This window comes from Paramormyrops kingsleyae, chromosome 14, assembly GCF_048594095.1.
Source record: "Paramormyrops kingsleyae isolate MSU_618 chromosome 14, PKINGS_0.4, whole genome shotgun sequence".
Classification (NCBI taxonomy): Eukaryota; Metazoa; Chordata; class Actinopteri; order Osteoglossiformes; family Mormyridae; genus Paramormyrops; species Paramormyrops kingsleyae.
Genome location: NC_132810.1, coordinates 26,055,189 through 26,079,789, shown reverse-complemented (window position 1 = coordinate 26,079,789; position 24,601 = coordinate 26,055,189). Strand labels below are relative to the sequence as shown.

Here is a 24,601-nt window from a genome sequence, read left to right as displayed (position 1 = left end):
AATTTAATGATGTTTTGGAGAGCAACATCTGGATAATGGACATAGTTTAACATGTAATTATCAAAACCCTCATTTTGATTTCTGGTTACTTTGGTTGTTTGATGTTCTAAATAAATGTTGAGGGGGAAAAAGAAGTTTAAATGTTTTAATTATGCTGTGAATTGTTAAAACCTTTGATTTGAATATTCAGGTTAATAAGAGCAACACATTCCTACATGTTTAACTCTGTAGTCCAGCTCATACACTGTGATGGATGTATTTGTATGCTGAGGTTTTATTGTTCATTTCAGCACATTCTTCTTTAAGTATCATGTTGTTATTAAAAGCCAAGAAGTTCTTGCTAATTCTGTGCCAATTTGACAGCTTAAAAAATTACAAGAAGTGTTCTTGTTTCTCAGTGCTGTTTATTGGTCATTTTGTTGTGACTAAAAAAATATTACAAAAAGATGACGTGTAATTGTGCAAATACCAATACAAAATAAGGTCATAAATTAGGCATAATGCTGGTAATTCCGCATCAAATAAGAAAAAACAAAACAAACAAACCATCAATTCTTCTTTTTAACATAGCACACAGCAATATACAGTGTAGCAATATGCAGTACAAATTGTGATGTGTATAGACACTATGTATACATTTTAATTAAGGGTTTAGTAAGCATATTGTACTATTGAGTTGCTGTTGATATTGTAAAGTAACACACCTGCTCTATTTTTTTATTCATTGATATGCAGCATAAAATATACAGAATACAAATAAGAGTAATAACATGGGTGTGTAACTGTTAGGGATTACTAGGGCCATCAAATGTTTTGTTGTATTTCTGCTCTTAATAATACGTAAAGATTAACTGCACTGAATGGATCTGTAGCAGCGTCCCATCCATTTTCCTCCATTAACAGACAGCAGAGTTCAAAAACTGTCTCATCACAAGGGAACTGACCCTTGGGGGTGCACTCTTCTTGACACAAGGCTGCTGCATCCATGTCAACTGGTTTTAGTCTGTCTTCTGCATTGTGCATTCCTGGAAGAGAGTACATTACTATTGGACGTCCTCCATCATTTCCAGACCGTGCGTGGATTTTGTGGGAATTCCATGTATTTACAACCTAATCGAGTTCATCCTATAAAAAAACAAAAAACAACAACTTAATTTACAGATAAATTCAGATTCAGTGCGAATGAGTAAAACACATTTGTCCGTGCTTCACTCATTCACGGAAAGCACTTTTTTCCATTATAGAGCAAAACAATACAAGGCATTCACATTATATAATTAAACTGATTTAGCTATACATAGAGGGGCAGTTTCCCGAACAGGGTTTAAGACTAGTCCTAGATTAAAATAAATGTTAAGAGCTGTCTAAACTGGAGAAGGCTTGCACTGAGATATCTTAAAATACATCATTGCCATTGCTTGGTCTTAAAATGCTCACAGATAATGCATTTGTGTAAGACATGTTTCTAAAAATTCTTAAAATGTCCTAAATTAGCAAAGGTCTAGTCCTGGCTTAATCTAATTCCTATCTGGGAAACCGGCCCAGAAAGTCGACACTAAACTGCATTAAAAGAAAGGAACATTCATGTTTTCAGAACTGCTGGCCAAAATCAAAAACGAAACTAAAACTAAAACATCTTTGAGAGCAATGTGTGTTTCGTCGGCACAGCAGGATGCGTATTTTGCGCAGGCCTGTAGGCTATGTTGCAGAGGGGTGTGTGTATGCTTAACTTAATGGATATTTATGAGGCACAGGCAAGTGCTACTATTGATACTGTACTTCATTGTTTATTTTCACTCTTGGCAGAAGCTGGTAGGCTAAGCCTTGTTAAATGGTGTAGGTTATAAAATTATAGTAGCCTATAATGGCATTTTAAAACAAGACATACCTGAATAAGGTTAAGGAAGCAGAACTGGATCAGACTTTTATCCAAAAAGTCTCCGCTGAAGTGTCCATCACTGATTAACGTCTGGAGAACGTTCATCCAAAACTGTGCACTCTGCTTGCGTAAAATAGCCCACCATCCCTCGATTCGTTGGTTTGCTGTGCTTCTTCCATAAAGAAAACTCCTTTCTCCAGCAAAGCTGTCTCCATGGTCGCTTCTCAAAAACCTTTGCATTGCTGCCACACCACCATTCTCGGTGCCCATGTCCGCGCGGATCCTCTCGGGACACCCTCCTATGCTTGTAACAGTTTTTATGAAATAACTGGCTATTACTTTAGGATCGTTGTTGGTTGTGTATGCCTCCATCCATAGAATAAAACGACTGTAACCATCTATACACCCATTTATGGCAATGCCGTATGGTTTAAGTTTGTCGTAGCTGTCCATATGCCAGAGCGCATTTGGGCCAGGGCAGCTGTACTGGCGTCTTCTCAAGCGTCTCTTTCGTCGACATTCCACACCTTCAGGATCAACAAGTTTAATAATACGTCTAATAGTATCCTGGGAAACCACGAAACCTCGGTGAATGGCGCGTAGGTGAAACCAGCGATAACCTTGCATTTGTCCACTAGTTGTTATTTCATGCTGGACAAATGCGAGTACATCGTTCAAATTGGACTGGTTTCTTCTTCTAAAAAGACCCAGTCGCCTGCAAATTCTCTTTAAAGTACGTATGCTAATTACTATTCTGTTATAATTAGCTAAAGCTGATAGAATTTCTTTGTTACTGAAAGAAAGACTAAAATAAAGCTCCACAAATTCATCCAACTCTGTCATGTCCTCTTTGCTATGACTCTACCTCTTTCATACTACACAGATCAAATTTAACGAGTTGATTCTCGTAATTTAATCTCGTAATTTAACGAGTTTATTCTTGGAATTTCACGATTTTTTTCTCGTTATTTCACGACTTTTTTCTCGTTATTTAACGACTTTTTTCTCGTTATTTAACGAGTTTATTCTCAACGTTTTATTTCGACTTTTTTTCTCGTTATTTAACGACTTTAATTTCGTTATTTAACGACTTTTTCTCGTTATTTAACGAGTTTAATCTCGTCATTTAACGAGTTTATTCTCAACATTTTATTTAGACTTTTTTCTCGTTATTTAACGAGTTTTTTCTCGTTATTTAATGAGTTTAATCTCGAAATGATTTACATTTTTTATTATTGCTTGGCCCTAATCCTCTTCCGTAGTTTTATTTCAATGTAAAATAGAAAAAGTATTTCACCAAACGCGAAGATCCATCGATAGAGGTTCTGGGTTCCGTCGATGTGCTTAGGGTATTTTATTTTAAACACATTGGCCGAAAAGTGCTTCATTACTTAAACCCCTTAATCATAACGTTTTTTATTTGAAATGTGCATGTCCGGGGTTTTGCTCTGTGTGTGTGTGGGCGTGCGCTCGCATGAGTGTAAACAAACATTTATTAAAGTAACTAAGGCGTTATTCTACCAAGGTTTCAAAATGTTTTTGATGTATGTCGCTAAATACCGGGCACTAGTTCCTATAGTTAATACAGCTAAAATGTTTTTTGATGCTTGTTGCCTAAATGATTTACATTACGCTCATACTATTTAAAAATTTCGCTACAACAAAACGATCCTTATACATTTAAAGAAAAACGCAAACTATATATATGTTTAGTGTTTTTTGATTGAGTTTGATTATCAAACTCTAAAGCCCCACTCTTGGTTGTGCGCTTGTGCACATCATGATGTCCGGGCTTTTCTGTGTGCGTGTGTAGGGTGTTCATTTTGCGTCTAAAGTTAAGGTATATGTATTTATACTAATTTAAAATAACACATTTTTGTTTGCCTATTAAATACGTCTAAAGTTTTTCTACCTTTAAACATTAACAAAAGCCGCTAATGTCTTTACTTTAAAATTTACATGTGCCACATGTGAGCAGTTCAGTAACAGTTACCTTGATACTTATGGACAAATTCTTCGTGGAAAAATTTGCAGCCTTTATCAAGTTTGCTCTTTCTCATGAAGGAGTTTTCCTCCACGAGTTTTGCAACATCCGCAAATGTAAATTTGGGCAAATTTGTCAGAGAGGTTGTGTACATTCTCTGCTCAATTTTCTCTGATCCCGGGTTTTCTAATGCATTGACGCTTGACCGGTGTTCCGGGCAATTCGGTTTCCCTATGTTTCCCCTGTCTATCAGGAAATAATGTTTCCCCTAATATTAAAGCAAAGAGGTATGTGAAATGTCTGAAAATCACTCAAGTACATTATTACATGTGAATACTGTATTGTTATTAGTTCCGAGGCCCAGAGTTGCTGTATACCTATTTTAACAGGGGGGAACCAAATATCCTGGATGTCAGGAAATAATGTTTCTCCTAATATTTAGGCAAATATGTATGTGGGATGTCTGAAAATCACTCAGGTACATTATTACATGTGAATACAGTAGATCGTCACGCATAATATAGTCTTATAAGCAATACTATACCGTTTTCATCAAGAAATATCTCTATCCAGCGAATGAAATACTTTAATTTATTATCTGTAAAAACAAAAAACATGTGATGTTTTAAAATATATGGCTTGTTTACCTCAAGAGCTTTGTAAAAAGACATGAAAACAACAGCGAAACCGTGTACAAATCAGCGCGCGACAGGGGAAACATAGGGAAACCGAATTGCCCGGAACACCGGAACTTACGATTACGTCTATCCGGGTCCAAAGTCACAAAGGCGCTCTTGTTTAATATGCCGCAGTGCTGTGTCCCGTGCTGTTTAAACAGATCAGAATTTAAAAAAACATGTCAGTTGTCATTTTACCGCTTTCCCTGTGACGAGAAAGAGAAGTGGAGATGGCTGCAACTGATAAGGTAAGTTACAATTCTTAAATATACGACGCCAGCGGGTGCCAATATTAGCTGCTAACCTAGCTAACGTTACGTTAGCACTCTCCGGTAAACGTATCCCTGATAGGGGGGTAACTGGGTTTTGTAGGGTGTCTCTTGCAGTTATTTTTCAATGGTTCGTTCACGATTCATTTACGTTCTATCGAAAAACCAGTTAAAACCCTTAGCTTGTTTTATACTTTATGCTTTATCTTAACTGGGTAGCACAGAAAATGACAACCGAAACATGATAGGGGATTCATAGCAGGAAGCATTATGGAAAACCCAACATCTATGCCAACCAGCTAGAATTAGCAAATCAGAGGTTAGCTAATGTAAGCTCATAAGAGTATTGTTATTATGCTGTTTTTATTCTGGCACAAATTATGCATCATATACATTACTGCACAACCTATTTAAATTAGTTTAGCTTTACTGTACCCTTCATATTTTTAACCATTGTACTATATATAGTTTTAGTACTGTGACTGTTTCATAGTAAGCACTGTAGAGAACTTAAATACTAATCATGATTTTACTGTTTTTTTTTTTTATTTTTTTAAAGGCGTGAGAACTTCACTCCAAACTGCAACTCTAGAGTGTGCAGTTGGCATTTCCCGGATGGCAAAGGTGCTGGGCCAACGCGATTTGCATGGAATGAACAGATGAATTTCAAAGTCCCTGACCAGTTCAGGCATATGCGTAAAAAGAAACCAATGGTTCCTGCAGGTGGTGAGGATGCAGGAACAGATCAAGGACAGACCCCCGGCACTTCAAAAACTCTTACAGTTCTTGAAATAGAGAATGACATGCTTCGAGAAGAGAATGAGAGACTAAAAAAACTATTGGAAAAACAGAAGCAAACTTTTTCCTTCAGTCAAATTTCCTCTGATTCTGACAAAGTACAGTATTTCACTGGATTGCCCGATGCTGCCACTGTCCTGTTTTTGGAAGCACTTCTTACCAAATTTGAGCTACAGTATCATTCTGATTGGACTGTCCAAAGTATTCTTCTAGTTGATCAATTGCTCCTTGCTTTAATGAAGCTGAAACTTAATTGTGGCCACGTAGACCTTGCAACAAGGTTTAATTGCAGCACTGCAACTGTCACCAACATCTTCACCACCATCGTTTCTGCGCTGTATGACATTTTGTATGTCGGTATGTTTGAGAACAACATCCCCTCCACTGCCAAGAATCAAACATCACTGCCAGGCTGCTTCAAGCCTTTTCCCAACTGTAGGATAGTGCTTGACTGCACTGAGGTTGCAGTCTCAAACACAGAAAGGCTTGGCACACAAAGTCATTTGTACAGTCAGTACAAAGGACGGACAACACTGAAGGCTTTAATTGGTGTTGCTCCAAATGGAGTGATTACCTTTGCCAGTAACCTGTATGGTGGGAGTGCCTCAGACAAGGCAATAACAGCTGACTGTGGAATTCTCCAACATCTACAGCCAGGTGATATGGTTGTGGCAGACAAGGGCTTTACGATTCGTGACATTTTGCCAGAAGGAGTGTCACTGAACATCCCGTCTTTCCTTGTCAATGGACAGTTCACACAAGAGGTAGTGAACAACAACAGACTCATCTCATGTGCGAGGATACATGTGGAACGTTCCATTCAGAGACTCAAGCTGTATTCCATTTTGGACCACATCCCATACCAGTTCAAAAAAAATATTAACAAGATACTTAAAGTGTGTGTATGTCTTACAAAATCATCTCCGTGAAATTGAATGAATTATCTGACTGACAGTACGTGAATAAAACTTTATTAAAAAGTAATGCCAGGTTACTGTTGATTTTTATATCCAGAAACAGTACAACAAGCTATTTCTTTGGAAATCAAACTTTGTTTCAATTAGAATAGTTGATACATGGGGGTATTTACAAGTGCATATATTAAAGTTACATCTCTGACAGAATGCTTAGTAGGAAATAGTCTTTATAAAATATTTCCAGTGTTTCAATGTTAACAGCCCACATTGGGTCTTTGAGCACTGGCAGGATGAGAAGGTCAAGAGGAGTCCACACAAGTAAGTGACAACTGTTGGCTTTTGTCAGGTAGATGTTGCCCTGGATCTGATGCGAGTAGTCATGACTTTGTTTTAGTGTTAGGGAACCAGACACTTCATCCAATGCCAGAAAGAAGTCCCTGCTCTCAGCAGCCTGCAGGATTGTCTTGGTTCTGGCTGACCATGGACACTTGACCTCAATAATACAGTCACCAGATACTGTCCCATCTGGAGATCCCCCAATCAGGCCACTGTCAGACAGGAAAAGTCCGCTCTCCTGGATCACAACACCAGTGTGCTCTGTGTATTGCTGCTTTGCCCTTGGTTCATGAAGGATTCCCCAGTCACATGCCTTGATAATTGGAAGAACCAGTTAATAGTTTACTGAAATGAAATTAGATGGTAATACCTTTATTTGTCTTATTTCTTTGTGTAATTTAAAAATGTCTAAATTATACATTGCATCATAGCTGAGCTTAGTATCCTCTGTCCTCATGTCAGCTATGATATATATATATATATATATATATATAGTATATATATATAGTAATCTATATCATACAAATAAGAAATTATAGAATTACTAATTGTTAGTAAACATGGTTTTCATTCATAATAAATAACTATTAGCTTTCAGTATTTACCAATTACTGACTATGCTTATTATAGAATCAGATTACTTCAGTTTAAATAATCACAGTACACAGTACCCAAAACTTACTTTTGATCCTTCTTTGAGGTTGTACTGGCCAAGCAGGGTTTTGAATAAGGAAGGAGGGTAAGATTTCCGCTTGACTGCTGCCAAGACCAAACCAAAGTTGCTTGCTGTGATCCGTTTCTTGCGATATGCAGACCTGTAATTAGTTTTAAACATTTTGAGTTGCCTGTTGAAACATATGTTGCAAAAAAGGTATACTACTCATTTTTATTAATGTGCTTTCTTACCATAATGCATTCTTTGGCCAACGGTAGCTCTCTCAATCTGCTGCTTCTCCAGATTCATGACAGCAAGCGATGAAAGCACATAAAGAGCCTTTTCTTCAGCTTGAATAAATCCTGGGCTTGTCACCAGTCCATCAATTGTTTTGACAGGGAGAATCTAAATTCAAAGTAAAGCACATATTGTCAGATATTCAGTGATGAGTCCATTTACTTTTTGCTACATAGTGTGCAAAAAATATTTTCAAATTAAAACACAGTTTGATGTCTGATTTACAAAAGATACATATCTGCATACACTCAGTTTGACACCTTGTTGAAATTATGAAAAATGATGAAACTTTTAACATTGCACAACATGTGTGGAGTGTGGAATCACTAGATGAATTGTCTCTAGTTTTAAAGAGTAAAGTACTGTACCTGTGGTGTTTCTGGACTCAAAATCCACCCCATACCAGTAAAACGGCCAAGCTGTGACAAGGATGCCAGTGCCCATTCCTTGTCCTCCTGGGTGACCGGTCGTTTGATTCCCGCTTAAACATAAAACGTGTAATAAAATGAGTAATAATAACTGATAATTTCACTGAGGACATTATATAATTGCATTTTAATTGCCACTATTACTTCACAATAATGTTTCTCAATCATAGAACTGCCCTCCCCCCCGTCCTGTATGTCTTAGAAGTTTCACCTATGCCAACACTTCATTCAAACGAATAAGATCATTATCAAGCTCTGCAGAAGCCTGATAATGACCCATTCATTAAAATCCCGCGACCAGGATTGGAAAACCCAGACTTTCAGTACATCTTAAGCATAAACTGCAACACACTTTGCATGTATGTCAGCACATTTCAATAATCAAGGTTCACATAATAAAGTTAAATCAATTATTTAACTACTAACCCCGTGTTGTGGATGGCGTCATCTCTGACACTGTTTTGGCTGCTACATCCTCCATTTTCGGTGTTTTTGCCCTCTTCCACACGCATTCCACGTCGGTGCGGAACACATTTTTCTCCACCCAAATCAACAAGGCTGCCATATGATGACACTTGTCTCTGCCGATTGGGCACTTGCAGGTGCTGTACCTCACTGACTGACCCTCAACATGCATCTATATTGAAAATAATTTCACCCTCACCCTAACACTTACTGAACACATTGGCGGAGAGGCTTTAATCTTAGCCTAACTATACAGTGATACCTCAGTTCTCGAACTCATTAGAACTCGAATTTCTTAAAAATCGAACCAACCAGTTAGAAAAAATATGACCTAGAATTCGAGCTGAATCTCAGAAGTCGAACAGTGAACGCCGACCTAAGATAACTTGTACACGCGGGGAAATGTTTCTCAGCGGAAACAAAGGGTAAAGCTTCAGTCTCAGCCTCGCATTAGCTGTGATAGCATCGTGCATGTTTACACTAGCTGAATACATATATTTACACTGTAAAAATACATTGACAATGATAGACAGTAACAGTAATTATTATTATATAATAAAATACATTTAAAAAATAAACATTTCTTATTAATTATTTTAATATTAATAATAAACCATTAATACATTTAATTATAATAATATTGTTGTGCCCAGCGGGACGGAACGGAGACAAAGGCGCAGGCGTCAGGGTATCGGGAATACAGGATTTAATTACAGGTAAGGCAGGCAAAACCCAGACGGACGACACAATGACCGGACTGGGGAAACAAACTGAAACGCAGACTAAATACGCAGGACTAATGACAGCAACCAGAAACAGCTGATCACATGGGGATTCCACAGGGGGTTAACGAGGGGGCATGGCACACGAAGGAGCGGACGATCGGGGCAGGACACATTGTTTGGATATATTTATTTTCTTACTTTACAAATTACTGTTTTGTGCTTAGATGTGTTTAGTACAGTATATGCCCTTCTTGTTTTATCCTGTTCATTTTGTGTTTAAATGCTAAAAAAATAAAAATAATAACATATTTAGGTGTAATTTTTTTGGGACCGGGAACCAATTAATTGGTTTTCAATTATTTTTTATGGTGAAAATTCGATCAGAACTTGAACTTTTTAGGATTCGATCCGGAGTTCTGAACGGATTAATTTCGAGTTCTGAGGTACCACAGTACTTCTGTATATAAATAACCCTTACTTCACTAACACTGCAAAACATTGCTGGTAGTTTTTCAATTAGATCCATCTTCATTTACAGCCACTGTTATAGTGGTTTTATATGATTTAGTGTTAATTTATTAGGAAAGATGAACTAGCTAGCTTACTGCTAACGTCTACCTCACCTCAACCTCGTAAATCTTCTTTTTCATGGATGCCTGCACACTACCCTTGATAACGCCACCTGGAAGAACTGCTACACTAACCACCCTGTCAGACTTGAAAGAATTTAGTCCTTTTTTAACGCTAGCTGGTGTATCGCTAAAGAGGTAATAGTAAACAGGTTCACCGGTTCCGCCATTGTTCATTTCCTGTGGGATCGGAGGACCCGGAAATGGGTGCGTGACGTCTCACTTAACAAGCGGATGTGAACGCATCGGTCCCCTGAAATGTCACGCATGCGCACATTGATACGTTTTTACACGGGTAAAAAGCTGGGCCGGTATGCATAAAACTTAAATGCGTCACAGTTCTAAGAGTGACGTGTTTTGCTCCTACTCCCAGACTTAAGAATAAGTGGCATGCATAAACATTCTTAAGTGTTAAGACTTGGTCTCAGCTCCTAAATTATTTAAGAGAGCTGGAGAGGACTCCTAAGCCAGTTAGGAGTTGAATGATGGCAGCTGCACTACGTGCACCCAGACGGAGACCGCGCACTTTCCGTCAAAGAAAGGACGTCCTGCAGACGTACGACAATAATTAATTGATAAAAAGGTACAGGCTCGATCATGAGGGCATTCTTTTTGTTACCAACCTAATTCGGAACCGGATACAATCTCCTACCTAAAAATGGATTTACTTGATTACTCCAACTTGGTACCTGACGATAGCTACATTCTCTTCCTGGATTTCTATAAGGCCTTTGGCACAATTGATCATCAATTTATTTTTCACTCTTTGGAAAACTTTGGCTTTGGGGAATTTTTTTGTAAATCTATCAAAACTTTATACACTAATGGTAATAGTTCTATTAAAATGAGATATGCCTCCACGCCCAGACTTGACCTGAAACGTGGTATTCGCCAAGGGTGTCCCATTTCACCATATCTATTTCTACATTGTACAAAAATTCTTGCAACTCATATTTCCAACAATGCCTTACAAGGAATCACAATAGCTGACAAGGAGGTCATCATCAGCCAGTTAGCTGATGACACCACGTTTTTTTTAAGGAATGCAAATCAAATCCCTCTCATCCATTCCGTGATTAGTGACTTCTCTGAGGCCTCTGGTTTATTCCTAAATTTAAAAAAATGTGAATTGCTAGTGTAACCGGTGGATTTTGTTGGAGCACGGCGTCTCCACCGGGTCCGTGGATGAGAAGAGATTCACAGCTGACACGGGGAGAAGCTGCAAATCACCGGTTTATTGTCTTGACTGATTATAATCAGGGAGCGGCCGTCTGACATACATTCAGCATGTACAGGAGGAGGCTCTGCCATATGTATCAGCTGTATCCCTTTTAAAGCCCTTTGGGCATCCCCCCCCCCCCCCTTCTCGGTACGTTCCGTGTACGTGACAACCACATGTGTGATTCCAGCAACTGTAATTGTCCTTCTGGAAGGCTAAAAGATAAGTAGGGGCCACTGATATTCTCTGTTGCCCTCCCTATCTGTTCCGATTAGGTAGCCTTGCCTTGCCGGCGCGCCAGTCAGTTCTCGTTTTGATTAGTTACAGCATTATAGAATCATTCCCTTTATTTTATTAATTATTCCCTCAATTCCCCCTTTTGATCTCCGCAAGGAGAACACCCTGATTATGCTGATTAGTGATATTTTCCCTTATTTATGAAATTTTGCATTCCCCCTTTTGGTCTCCGCAAGGAGATCACCCTATTGGCGGGGGAGTCGTAGTTCAAAGCTGTCCAAATGACCTTTGCCCCTCTCCGGCCCGACAGGCAGGAGAGGCATCATTCGCGCATGGGTGTCATCCCGCTTCTTCTATCACGGTAGTGATGAGACGAACTGACAGTGCGCGCAGGCAGGGAATACAACAACACCCGCAAGTAACTAAAATCGCAGCAAAAGTAGCAAAGGATAATAAAAGCGAGCCCATTACGCCTTTCCACTGTCCGAACGCTGAGGTCAGCCAAGCATCCCAGATGTTACTGATCCCGGAGTGTGCATGCATTGTTTTGGAGAGGGTCCGGAGACCCTCGAGTGCCCTGTTCACTGAGCCGTCTGGTGCTGTGTTGTTGGGAATGTAAGTACAGCATACTTCCCCAAACATAGCGCACACTCCCCCCTTTAGGTCTCCAAAGAGTTCCACACACAATCCTGTCCATCCAGCCTAGGAAGGAGGGCAAAAACCCTGAGCTTCAGGGAAATTCCACTCCCAGCCCGCCACAGGCGTGGCCCCCCTTCGGAGTCCATGGCTGGCATGGCTCACAAACCAATTCAATTCAATTCAATTTTATTTATATAGCGCATTATCACAACATTACATTGTCTCAATGCGCTTTACATTTCTGCCTCGTAAGGACCCCCCATTGAGTTAGCCAAAGGCAACGGTGGCAAGGAAAAACTCCCTAAGAGGAAGAAACCTTGGGAGGAACCAGACCCAAAGGGGGAGCCCATCCTCCAGGGGCCGGCAGATGAGTCAAACAAACAAGATGAAATGACTAAGCTAATACAGACAAGATGAAATGACTAAGCTAATACAGGGGTTGAAATATATGTCTCAATGCAGCGGCCGACCGGTGCAGGCACGTGGTGCTTGATGCACGATGGCAGGATTAATAGACACACAGCCGCAGGATGGATGGCGAGGCATCGTGTTGAGCCAAGGGCAGGCAGGTTGGAAGGTAGTTGCTGGAGGTGGAGGTAGTTGTCTTGCAGGCCGCAAAGGCATAAACTCTTCAACGACATTGTGCTCCATGGAGCACACCCCAGAAGGGGCGAGGGAGGAAGTAAGAATAATTGTGTATTAGCCAGAGTTGAGGAAACCAGAGGCAGTGCAAGCAAAATGATCGAGTGCAATATTCGTCTAGGCTCCAGCAGATCTGAGTATAGCAGCATGAGAAAGAGGGAGAGACAGGCGGGAACACAGGCATGGGGACTCCCTGAACATCAGCACTCTAGTGTAAAGCTAGAGTGACAGCACTGACGCCTCAGTTTATCCAAAGCCAATGACACCGATCCCCACCCAGCTCATCACCTCATACTGTTAGTCTGACTGGGAGTGAGGGACTAGCTGGAACCAGAACTAGGTTTCCTATACGCTAAGCTATACAAGTGCGTTTTTAATCTAGACTTGAAAAGCGAGAGTGTGCCTGAATCCCGCACATCCACCGGGAGACCATTCCACAGCTGCGGAGCTCTGTAAGAGAATGCTCTGCAGCCTGCCGTAGCCCTGTCTACTTTAGGAACTAATAGATATCCTGCTCCTTGTGAACGAAGCAGGCGAGAAGGGTTGTAAGGGACCAGAAGATCTTTGAGATATTGTGGTGCAAGGCCATTCAGAGTTTTGTAAGTCAATAGTAATAATTTGTAGTCAATCCTAAACTTGACCGTAGCCAGTGCAGGGAAGACAGGATAGGGCTAATGTGATCAAATTTTTTTGTTTTTGTTAGAACTCTGGCAGCTGCATTTTGTACTAACTGAAGTTTATGTAGGGATCCAGATGGACAACCCGAAAGGAGGGCATTGCAGTAGTCCAATCTAGAAGTTATAAAGGCATGTATTAGTTTTTCTGCATCTTGAAAGGACAGCAACTTCCGAAGCTTGGCTATGTTCCGTAGATGATAAAATGCCGTACTGGTAATGCTATTTATGTGAGCACTGAAGCAGAGGTCGGAGTCTACCAGGACACCAAGATTTCTGACCACTGTTTTAAATTGAGTAGGGAGGCCGCTAGGGTTGGGGTTTACAAACTTATTGCGGGCCTCCTTAGGACCGATTAAAAGAACCTCAGTTTTTTCAGTATTTAACATGAGGAAATTCCTTGCCATCCAACAACGGATGTCTAGCAGACAGTCGGCTAAAGAAGAGAGCTGGGATGCGTCACTAGGTTTAACAGATATATACAATTGTGTATCATCAGCATAACAATGAAAATTAACACTGTAATTTCTAATTTTGTTACCAAGCGGTAGCATATATAGATTGAACAGTAGGGGGCCCAGCACTGATCCCTGCGGGACACCATATCTTACTTTAGTGGCTATGGATGACTCATTGTTTACATGGACAAACTGGTAACGATCAGTTAAATACGAACGAAACCACAGTAGTGCTGTCCCTTTACAAACCACTAATCATTAACACTTTAAGCATTTTAAGCATCACACAACACACTTGTTTCCCCCAACATTCCCCTTTTTATCTTGATCTCCATCCTGGTCCTAGTGTTGTCTGGCGGTGGATGAGGTGCTTTTGTTCTTTCTGGTCGTTGGAGCAGGGGTGGACTACCCTGCTCCGGTTGCTCAGGTCAGGGGATTATTCTGCCCCTTCTGTTGAGACCTGAGTTGCATCTAGTTCAGCCGAACTGACGCCCTGGATTCCTTCCCTAAGGGCCTCCTGGATCTCTGCCGTGGTTCTCCCTGGCTCCTCCGCAGCCGCGCACTGGCTCCAGTGAAACCACGTGTCGCCTTTGCCTTTCAGACGAACCGCGTGTGACGTCCTCTCAGTGACCTGGAAGGGGTCCGTCCACCTGGGCTCTGACCACTTCCGTTTGATGACTTTCAGGAGGACCCACTCCGCCGTGTGTGGTTTGGCTGGCTGGTTCTCTGGTCTCGCCTCCTGGATCTGTTTAGAGAAATCTGCAACGAGACCTTGCAAACAATCATAATATGCCCTAGGATTTTGCTCCCCCTCCTCGTCGGGGGTCCAGGTTAACCCTTTCTGGGGTCCTGGGAACTGCCTGCCTGTCTGGAGCTCAAAGGGGGTGAACCCGGTCCCCCTGTTAATGGAACACCTCACTGACATCATTGCCAATGGTAAAGCATCAACCCAATTCATTTTGGTCTGCGCGCAGATTTTTGCCAATTTTTGTTTTATTGTTTGGTTCATTCGCTCCACTTTTCCCTGGGACTGCGGATGATACACAGTTCCAAACGCATGTCTCAATCCCAACGCTTTCTCTACCGTCCGGAGGTCCTCGTTCTTAAAGTGGGACCCATTGTCTGACCGAATCCTGTTGGGAAACCCGTGTCGTGGTATATACTGATTAATCAGAAACTTTATCACGGATACACCATCCTCCTTCTTTGTGGGCCATGCTTCTGGCCATCCTGAGAATGCGTCCACACACATCAACACATATCTGAACCCTCTCACTGGAATCACCATGTCTGTATAATCTATAATGATTTCTTCCCCTGACCTGGTGCACATTGGAAACTGCCCTTTCTCAGGCTTGACTGTGGGTCGCGAGTTATACAAGGTACAGGTAGCGCAACTCCGTACATATCCCCCCACCGTCTCTTTCATAAATGGATGCCACCAGCTCGTCAGATTCTCTAACATTTGTCTCACCCCTGCATGACCCACCCCATGGGCTTCTGCCAAGATAGTCTGGCGAAGGCCTGGGGGAAGGGCTGGCTTCCCTTCCTTACTCTGCCATAGCCCCTCCTTCTTGTGTCCCCCTTTCTCTCTCCACATCGTTTTCTCCTCTGGGGAGGCCTTGTCCTGTTCGTGCTTAACTTTCTCTAGGGTCAGTCGGTAATTCTGGTGAACTACCTCCTCTACCGTGATCATCTGTTTGGACACCACGTACCCTGCGACCCTCTTTGCTTCCTCATCTGCGGCCTGATTTCCTTTCGCTATCATTGTTCCTGACAACAACAACAACAACAACAAATTTATTTTTGTATAGCGCATTATCACAACATTACATTGTCCCAAAGCGCTTTACAGCATCCCCACCCAAAGCCCCCAGTGAGTAAGCCATAGGCGACACCCTTCATGTCCCTTGCACTTGACCACTGCCACTCTTTTGGGAAGCATCAAGGCCTTTGCCAATTCCCTCATTTCTGCTTCGTGTTTTATTGGCTTGTTTCCCGCGGTCAAGAATCCTGCCCTCAGCCATTGGCTGAGTTCCACATGCACTGCGCCTACAGCATATGCTGAGTCTGAATATATGGTAACTTCTTTCCCTTCTGCTAATTTCAGGGCCTCGATAACCGCTATCACCTCGGCTCTCTGGGCTTACTGGGCTCCCCCCAGTCTGTCTGCCTTTAACGTTACATAATCCTGGCCTTGTCTGGCCGCCACTGCATACAGACACCCATTCTAAAACAACACCCATCTGTAAACCAATCGTCTGTCTTCTCTATTTTTTCTGCCCCTAAGTCTGGTCTGACTTTCTCCTCCTTCTGAACTCGGTACTCACACTCGTGTGTTTCTCCCCCGCTCATGTGGTCTGCCATGTTGATCCCTTCGTGAGAAAAATTCAGATTAGGTGCCTCTAGTATTTTACTAAGTCTCTGTTGCCTGAGTGACGTCATGGTAAACGTCTGTGAATTCACATAAGCCATCACACTGTGCGAGGTCAGAATGTGCAGCGGATGTCCCATCACTATGTGTGCTGTTTTCTGAATAATTTTGGCCACTCCCGCCACGTGCCTTGTGCATGCGGGGTGTCTTTTTTCTGTAGTATCGAGTTTTATGCTGACGTACATCAGCACTCTCCTCTCCCCCCCTTTTTTCTGAAACAGGATGCCGTTGACGACCTCTCCTGTTTCCGAAACATCCAAGTGAAACGGGAGAGAGTAATCTGGGAGGGCTAGGTCCGCGGCCTGTGCTAGCCTCTGCTTTAAGGTGATAAACGCCTCCTCAGATGCTTGGTCCCAGTTAAGGGGCATCCTGAGGTTACGTAGGCCGTGTTCTCGGACAAGCGCCCTCAGGGGCTGTGTAAGTCCCGTGTAATCTGGAATGTAGGTGCGACTGTAACCTGTGAGCCCTAGGAAAGATAACATGTCTTTTACTGTGATGGGCTTTGGGTAATGCAAGATAGCCGACCGATGAGCTGGGGAGAGGCCTGTTCCTGCCCCCGACAACACTCGTCCTAGGAAGGTCACTGCTGTCCTAGCAATCTGCAATTTGTCCTTACTGACCTTAAAGCCTTTTTCTGACAGAAGGCGCAGCACTGACTGGGTGGCCTGTAGGGCCGCCTCCGCTGTTGGGGCCGCGATCAAAAGATCGTCCACGTATTGGACAAGGGTGACACCGTCCGGGAGAGGACACCCCTGCAAAGCCTGCTTCAGGACCTGGTTAAAGATACCTGGAGAAAGGGCAAACCCTTGAGGCAGGCGGGTGTACCTCAGCTGGCAGCCCCTATAAGTGAATGAGAATATGTCCCTACACTCCTCTGCTAGGGGCAAACAGAAAAAAGCATTTGCTAGATCAATGCATGTGAACCATTTTTGTTGCGGGGTCAGATTAGTTAGGGCAACATATGGGTTTGGAACTGGAACAGTAGGGGTCAGCAGGAGGTTGTTTATGGCGCGTAAGTCGTGGGCCATCTGATATTTGCCTGTGCCGGGTTTTGCCACTGGGAGGATGGGGGTGTTCCACTGAGACGTGGAGGGCTCTAACACCCCGGCACGCAAAAGGCCCTCTATAGTCTCAGCTATCCCTTCCTCCACCGCCGGCTTGTGCGGGTACTGTTTGAGCCAGAGGGGACCCTCCCCTGATTGAAGTTGGAACTGCACTGGCGTGCAGGATATTAGACCTACATCTGTGGGGCTGGTGGACCACAGCGAATCTGGCAGAGACGCCAGAAGGGCCGCCGCCTTTGGGTGGTCCATCTTTTCACACCCGTGATATCTAGCTATCTGCTCATGTTGCAGGAGGGCTGTGTCCTGTGTTGTGACCTGTATGCGATAGGTACTGCAGGAGGGCGAGAAGGAGACCTGTGGGATCTGGGTCTGTACCCAGTCCTCAGTTTCTCTGGCCCGTTTCACCATCGGGCCCAAATCCTTGGCCTGGTGTTTAGGATGGAGGGCCAGAGAGACATGTGGGACAGCTTCCTGTCCCATCATGTACCAGGGCAGCTGTTCTGGGGTAAGCAGTGTGGCTGAGGCTACCCCTTCGGGACCCACATATAAGTTCTCAGAGGCAACTTGCCACTGCTGGCCTTCTAGTTGCTCAACAAACAGTTCCTCATACCAATCAGTACTATCCCTGTCGTAGGAAAGGGTCACATGAGGAGGGTCAGGTGGGGGTACATAGGGCTCTAGGAGCGAGATCCAGGGCCGCCACGCTGAGTAGGCCGCCAGGATGCCAGCCAGGCTGGGTTCTAGTAGGCCCCAATAGATGTCTGCTAGGGCCTGACTCTGGACCGGCTATACCAGCCACTGTCCCGTGCCCGCGGTGCGGGCGTCGCACCGCAGGCGAGTGCCCTCCGGCAGGGTGACCACCAGTCCGTCTGCACTACACAGGATCGAGGCCCCCAGCTTCACCAGCATGTCCCGTCCCAGGAGGTTCACTGGAACGGAAGAAGACACCACGAACGGGTGGAGAAAGGTCTGTTTTCCCACCGCAACCTTCACCGGTTTAGTCACTGGCAGTCTCTGTTCTTCCCCCGAGAAGCCCACAACGGTCACTGTTGAGGTAGACAGATGATGTTGTTGTGGAGCCACGTTAAGAGTGGAATACGTGGCTCCCGTGTCTACCAGAAATGGCAGTTCTTTGTCCATGACCATAAGGGACAGCATAGGGTCTGCCTCCCCTGCGTCCCGGGCTGCTCGCGGGAACCGTCATGGTGAGGAGGGGTACCAGTCCCACTCCCCTGCCTCCACTGCCGGATATTGTCCTGCTGTGGGAGCCGCTTGGGGGTTGGGGGCCATCACCTGATTTCCAAGAGGGCCTCCCCTGCCGTGGACATTGGCTGGGACCGCTGCTGGGCAAGTCCTGGCCCAGTGTCCTTCCACCCCGCACCTGAAACAGACACCTGACGGTGGTCCTCTTTGCGGCGAGCCCCTTCCCCAGCCCCGGCCCCTGTATCCCCGACGCCAACCGCCTCGGCCCCTTCCCCATTGCTGACCCCACCCTCCCTGTTGGGAGGTGGGTGGCTCGTTCCAAGGGCTGGGCGGGTATATGGGTGGTCCCCCTGGGGACACCCCCCCCACCATCTGTTTTCCCTGCTCTTTCCTTTTAGCTTCATTAGCCTTTTGCCTCGCTTCGCCCAGCTGCAGCTTCAGTAATTGTGTCTGTAATTCCTTAAGGTTACTCTTTTCCTTTTCTGCTTCCTCTCGTGCCCTCTGCAAATGGTGTAGTACATGCCGGTCCCACACATGGGAGTCTGCTCCCGGGAGTTCCGGGCTGCTCAGTATAGCTGACCTAACTGCCTCTGGGACCCCCTCCATTACTGCCCGCCTAAACCACTCCCGCTGCACCCCTTCCTGCCCCGGGTGGCACCCGGTTCGACGGGTCCAATCCTCTTTACATTTATCCAAATATTCTCTAGGGTGAACCTTAGGATCCCACGTAAACTTTGGGACGGCTGCTCCACTAGGGGCGGGGAACATCTCCCGCATGGCGTCACCCAAGCGCATCACCACCATCGTCAGACACATATTGTCTGCATATGTAATAGTTCTATAATAGTCTTCTACGCCCTGTAGGGAATGTTTAGTCAAGCAGCGGGCTGCCACCGCCCGGAAATCTCCCAGTGCAAGCGTCATGCCCTGAGTGAGTTGGTCTAACTTCTCCATCCACTGTCCTCCCCCCTCTGCCGGGGGGGGGGGGGGGGGGGGGGCATTTTATCTGCCAAGGCCTGCACATCTCCTATAGAGAAAGGTTTATACCTTTCCCTTCCACTGCCTGCTCCCCCCAATAGGGGGAGCTGCTTGCCTCTGGAGCGCAGGCCGTATCTATTTCCAGACGGGCCTGGTAGTCCCTCTATGTATTCCTCGCTGAGTCCGTCTATCTGTAGGGCCACTTCTGTCTCCTCCTCCTCAAGTAACCCTAACAACTGGCCCAGCACCTCTACTTTCTTCTGCGTCCGGCCGCTGGGGCCTAGCTCTCTCCCTGGTGTGACGGGTTTAGCACATCCCCCTCCCCCTAGGTTTTCTGCCTGTTCCCTCAATACTCTGTTACTAAATGCTGGCTGCTCTTGTGCCCTTGTATTTTCATGGACATCTGACCTGTCTCTTTTCACTTGACTAGAGCACTCAGATCCTACATCTGAGTCCCTGTCTGACTCCTCTCTGTCTTCCCAGACCGGACACAGTCTGAGACTTCCTGAGTATCCTGTGTTCGAATGTGGAGGGTTCCTCTTGTCACATTGATCATGGGGCACATATGGGCCGGGGGCGCTGTTGAGAGCGCCTCCCAACCCTTATACGCTGAGGGACGATCCCCATGTTTTACTTGTTTTTCTTTTACGGGAGGGAGTGACTTACCCTCCCCTTTTTCCTCACTATGGAGGTGGTCTGTCCCTTGCCAAAATATGGCTAATCTCGCCCACACTCTCCTTTCCTTCTCATGCCTCTCTTCCTCTTTTTTCCACTTCCCTTTCTGCACTATACTGGCTGTCGCCCTCTGCCTTGCTGCTTCGTCCCTTTGGCTAGCATGCTCTCTCTCCTTTTTCCACAGTAATTCTCCCAGTGAGCGCTTATCCTCTACTCGACACCTGGCGCTTCGAACCGCCCCACACATACGCTCCCCGGCATCAGCTACCTCCTTCTCTTTATCTCCTTCACCACTTGCCCCTTCTATAGCTTCCTTCACCACCTGGATCTGCTTTACTAGTGGCTTCCACACTGTATTTTCCGGGGGCGCCCATCCCCCGTCATCTAGCTCCCGATCAAACTCGTGGTCCATTTTTAATCAGTCCTGACTGTTTTGATCCCTTGTCTAACAGCCCTTCTGCCTCCGGATGTGGGTTCAGCCACCCACACTTAGTACACCTCCTTATCCTAGTCGAATGTCCTACCAACAAACACCACCAATACATAAATCAACAACTTCTAAAATAATAAGACTATATTCAGAGCAGCTCACTGTTGTGTCCCCCCTGAACAGGGCATGTCCCACAAGCTCAATCCCAGTCAAACAGGCCCGCTCCCAGCCGAAACCCCCCCGATCCCCAGCAATGTCAACTTGGAAGGGGGTGTTCTGTACGCACAACTGAGACAACCCAGGTGGGAGTCAGCTTATCGACCGCACTACCGGTGTTCTGACTCGACCAAAGCCGGCAAAATAGCCAGCTTTTCTACCGCTCGTCAGCAAATAGTGGGGTTGCCACACCAAAGACAATGCGGGGGTCTCGTACCCTCCGCTCCCTAAGGTCCTATTTCCCTGCCTGCTCCTTAAAATTCTATTTCCCTGCGGGGGTCCCGTGCCCTCCGCTCCTTAAGGTTCTATTTCTCTGCGCACAATACCTGGACACAATGCATACACAATACATAGACATACCCAATATATTATATAAACACAGTGCGTGCAACCTCTCCTCCTCCGTCTTAATTTACCGACGGGCCCCTGGACACTTCAAACTGCTCAATTTGACATATCCAATGTGCAGATTTTGATATAACAGACTCTGCATACCTCTTCTAGTCTGCGCCTCGCAGTTCTCTGTGTACAAGTAGGCCGTGTCACCCCTTAGCCGAATCCTGCGAATCTCCTGGGGATCCCGGACGAGCCCCCAAATTGTTGGAGCACGGCGTCTCCACCGGGTCCGTGGATGAGAAGAGATTCACAGCTGACACGGGGAGAAGTTGCAAATCACCGGTTTATTGTCTTGACTGATTATAATCAGGGAGCGGCCGTCTGACATCCATTTAGTATGTACAGGAGGAGGCTCTGCCATATGTATCAGCTGTATCCCTTTTAAAGCCCTTTGGGCATCCCCCCCCCCTTCTCGGTACCTTCCGTGTACGTGACAACCACATGTGTGATTCCAGCCGGCTTGTACTGTAGTTGTCCTTCTGGAAGGCTAAAAGATAAGTAGGGGCCGCTGATATTCTCTGTCGCCCTCCCTATCTGTTCCGATTAGGTAGCCTTGCCTTGCCGGCGCGCCAGTCAGTTCTCGTTTTGATTAGTTACAGCATTATAGAATCATTCCCTTTATTTTATTAATTATTCCCTCAATTTCTGCCTATACTCTGCGTTGTGTTGTGGGTGTAGACAGGTGTGTGGGGTGCAGAAGAAAGGGATAGAGCAGACGTCGCTGTCGTTCTTGGAGTTTATTGAACTATGTAACATACGCAAATATAAAGTACAGGTATTTTATGGGACCTACTGAAATAAAGGTAGCTGATTATGAGAAAGACCTTGGTGTGTATGTTGATGCTTCCATGTCTCATTCTCACCAGTCCGGGGAAGCAATAAAAAAGGCCAATAGGATGTTGGGGTATATCTCCAGGTGTGTGGAGTTTAAGTCAAGGGAGGTAATGCTAAGATTATACAATTCCTTGGTGAGACCTCACCTAGAATATTGTGTACAGGTTTGGTCACCATATCTTAAAAAGGACATAGCGGCCTTAGAAAAGGTGCAGCGTAGGGCCACAAGAATGATTCCTGGTCTTAGAGGAATGTCATACGAGGAAAGGTTATTTGAGCTAAATCTGTTCAGCCTCAAGCAAAGGAGACTGAGGGGGGACATGATCCAGGTATATAAGATTCTAACAGGTTTGGATGCTATTCAACCAAATAGTTACTTCAGCATTAGTTCAAATACAAGAACTCGTGGCCATAGGTGGAAATTAGCGGGAGAACATTTCAAACTGGATTTAAGGAAGCACTTCTTTACACAGCGTGTAGTCAGAGTATGGAATAGTCTTCCTGATAACGTAGTGCAAGCTGAATCCTTGGGTTCCTTTAAATCAGAGCTAGATAAGATTTTAACAACTCTGAGCTATTAGTTAAGTTCTCCCCAAGCGAGCTCGATGGGCCGAATGGCCTCCTCTCGTTTGTATAGTTCTTATGTTCTTATGTTGGAAACAATTAGAGGGGGGATAAACCTCATGTGCTCATGCCCTCTTGCTCTCTCTCTTCCCGCGTGTGCGGTACAACAAAGGGCAGGCAATGCACACATTATTCGCACTGAGTATAATTATACAAAAAAATATATTAATAAAGTACAGTTATACAAATAAAAACATACATGTTGGAAACAATTAGAGGGGGGATAAACCTCATGTGCTCATGCCCTCTTGCTCTCTCTACACAAAGTAAAATAACGCATATGCATATCATATATGGACATGTTTTTAACCGCTATTTATATTATATAATGAATCAACTGGTTATACCAAATAACTAATTTATTAACCCGAGGGACCCTGCCACTAGATCCTTACCTCTTCCCGCGTGTGCGGTACAACAAAGGGAAGAGGAAACAAAATCGGGACCCTTATAAAGGAGAAAAGACAGTGGGAGGGGCAATGCAGGACAAGAGCATCATGGGAAAATTTAAGGGATATTGTACCCATCAGGTTAAACAGAAAAAAGAAAACAGAATCTTGTATAATTATAAACAAAATTAAAATAACAACCTGTTACACTAGCAATTAAAGCCTGCACTGCAAATGTTATCTGTAATATCCCTGTTAAACAAGAGGTCACAAACTTAGGACTTTTAATCTCCAAAGACCAGAAGTCAAGATGCTCTTCAAACTTTACTCCGATTATACAGAAAACCCAAAAGAAACTCAACCAATGGCTGCAGAAGGACTTATCTCTGAAAGGCAGAGTATTACTTACTAAAGCTGAAGGGATATCCCAATTGACATATGCTAGTCTCTCCTTGCACCTGGATAAGAAGATTAGTAATGATATTGACCGCATGCTTTTTAACTTTATATGGAAAAATCGTACACATTATATTAGGAAAACCGTTCTGATGAATAACTATGACTCAGGTGGGCTTAACTTTTTGGATTTCACTACCTTGAATAACACATACAAAATTAATTGGGCTAAACATTTTCTTAAAAATCCTGCTTCTATCTGGAACCTTATACCACATTATATTTTCTCTCGTTTTGGTGGCTTTAACTTTATCTTAAATTGTAATTACAATTTTGAGAAACTCTCTGTAAAACTTTCATCCTTCCAAAAGCAGGTCCTATTAGCGTTGACCCTCATATTTATAAACACAACTTCTCACCACATAAATACCTCATCTGGAACAATAAAGATCTTTTATATAAAAATACATCACTATTCCTTGAATCATGAGTTCAAAATGGAATCCTATTGGTGGCTCAGCTGGTTAATAGAGAGGGACAACTACTCACGTACAATGAATTCCTTTCATTATACAATTTTCCAGTTAGTCCCCGGGAATTTTCAATGGTGCTTGGGGCCATACCCCCAGGTACGTTAATGCTGTATAAAAACATTGACAGCTCTCTATCTACTTCAGTCACCCTCCCTGACCCAGCTGAGTCAATAGTGGGAAAAATCTGTTTTTCACAGGAGCTTAGTAATAGCAATAAGAGAGTGCACGGTTTGTTCCAAAGGGATATCGTCTCTCTCCCATATGTAACATCTTATTGGAACCGTTATGTTCCAGACATCAACTGGAAAACAGTCTGGATGATCCCCATAAATATTTAATTGTAAATAAGGTGAAGGAAGTGTCGTTTAAAGTTCTCCATAAACCGCTTATAAACCATTATAAACCATTATCCAGCTATAAGCACTATATGGTAAAATGTAAAAGAGAAATAAATATTAACTGCAGTTTTTGTGGGATCATCTGGAAACTGTGACTCATCTC

At 44.0% G+C, this 24,601-nt stretch overlaps 2 protein-coding genes and 1 long non-coding RNA gene across 3 annotated transcripts; 1 reads left to right on the top strand and 2 right to left on the bottom strand.

Annotated features, from left to right (window-relative positions):
• Window positions 1-548: 548 nt before the first annotated feature.
• Window positions 549-4,099, bottom strand: LOC140578342 (uncharacterized). The gene is made up of 2 exons (XR_011982447.1): window positions 1,889-4,099; window positions 549-1,125 (listed from the first exon to the last, which is right to left on the bottom strand). It is a non-coding gene; the product is annotated as an uncharacterized lncRNA (long non-coding RNA).
• A 517-nt stretch (window positions 4,100-4,616) lies between these two features.
• On the top strand, window positions 4,617-6,591 carry LOC140578340 (uncharacterized). Its single transcript, XM_072698894.1, has 2 exons — window positions 4,617-4,788; window positions 5,369-6,591. Exons 1-2 carry the CDS (start codon window positions 4,667-4,669, stop codon window positions 6,534-6,536), a joined length of 1,290 nt encoding a protein of 429 aa, XP_072554995.1. The 5' UTR covers window positions 4,617-4,666; the 3' UTR covers window positions 6,537-6,591.
• On the bottom strand, window positions 6,557-10,366 carry LOC140578341 (uncharacterized). The gene is made up of 5 exons (XM_072698895.1): window positions 8,667-10,366; window positions 8,181-8,293; window positions 7,767-7,920; window positions 7,543-7,675; window positions 6,557-7,173 (listed from the first exon to the last, which is right to left on the bottom strand). Exons 1-5 carry the CDS (start codon window positions 8,875-8,877, stop codon window positions 7,104-7,106), a joined length of 681 nt encoding a protein of 226 aa, XP_072554996.1. The 5' UTR covers window positions 8,878-10,366; the 3' UTR covers window positions 6,557-7,103.
• Window positions 10,367-24,601: the final 14,235 nt, after the last annotated feature.

Coding starts and splice junctions, on each gene's coding strand:
- LOC140578340 (XM_072698894.1), top strand. CDS start 4,667: ATGCCGCAGTGCTGTGTCCCGTGCTGTTTAAACAGATCAGAATTTAAA. Junction 4,789..5,368: donor AGATGGCTGCAACTGATAAG/GTAAGTTACAAT, acceptor ATTTTTTTAAAG/GCGTGAGAACTTCACTCCAA.
- LOC140578341 (XM_072698895.1), bottom strand. CDS start 8,877: ATGCATGTTGAGGGTCAGTCAGTGAGGTACAGCACCTGCAAGTGCCCA. Junction 7,676..7,766: donor TGGCCAAAGAATGCATTATG/GTAAGAAAGCAC, acceptor AACTAATTACAG/GTCTGCATATCGCAAGAAAC. Junction 7,174..7,542: donor ACCTCAAAGAAGGATCAAAA/GTAAGTTTTGGG, acceptor CCAATTATCAAG/GCATGTGACTGGGGAATCCT.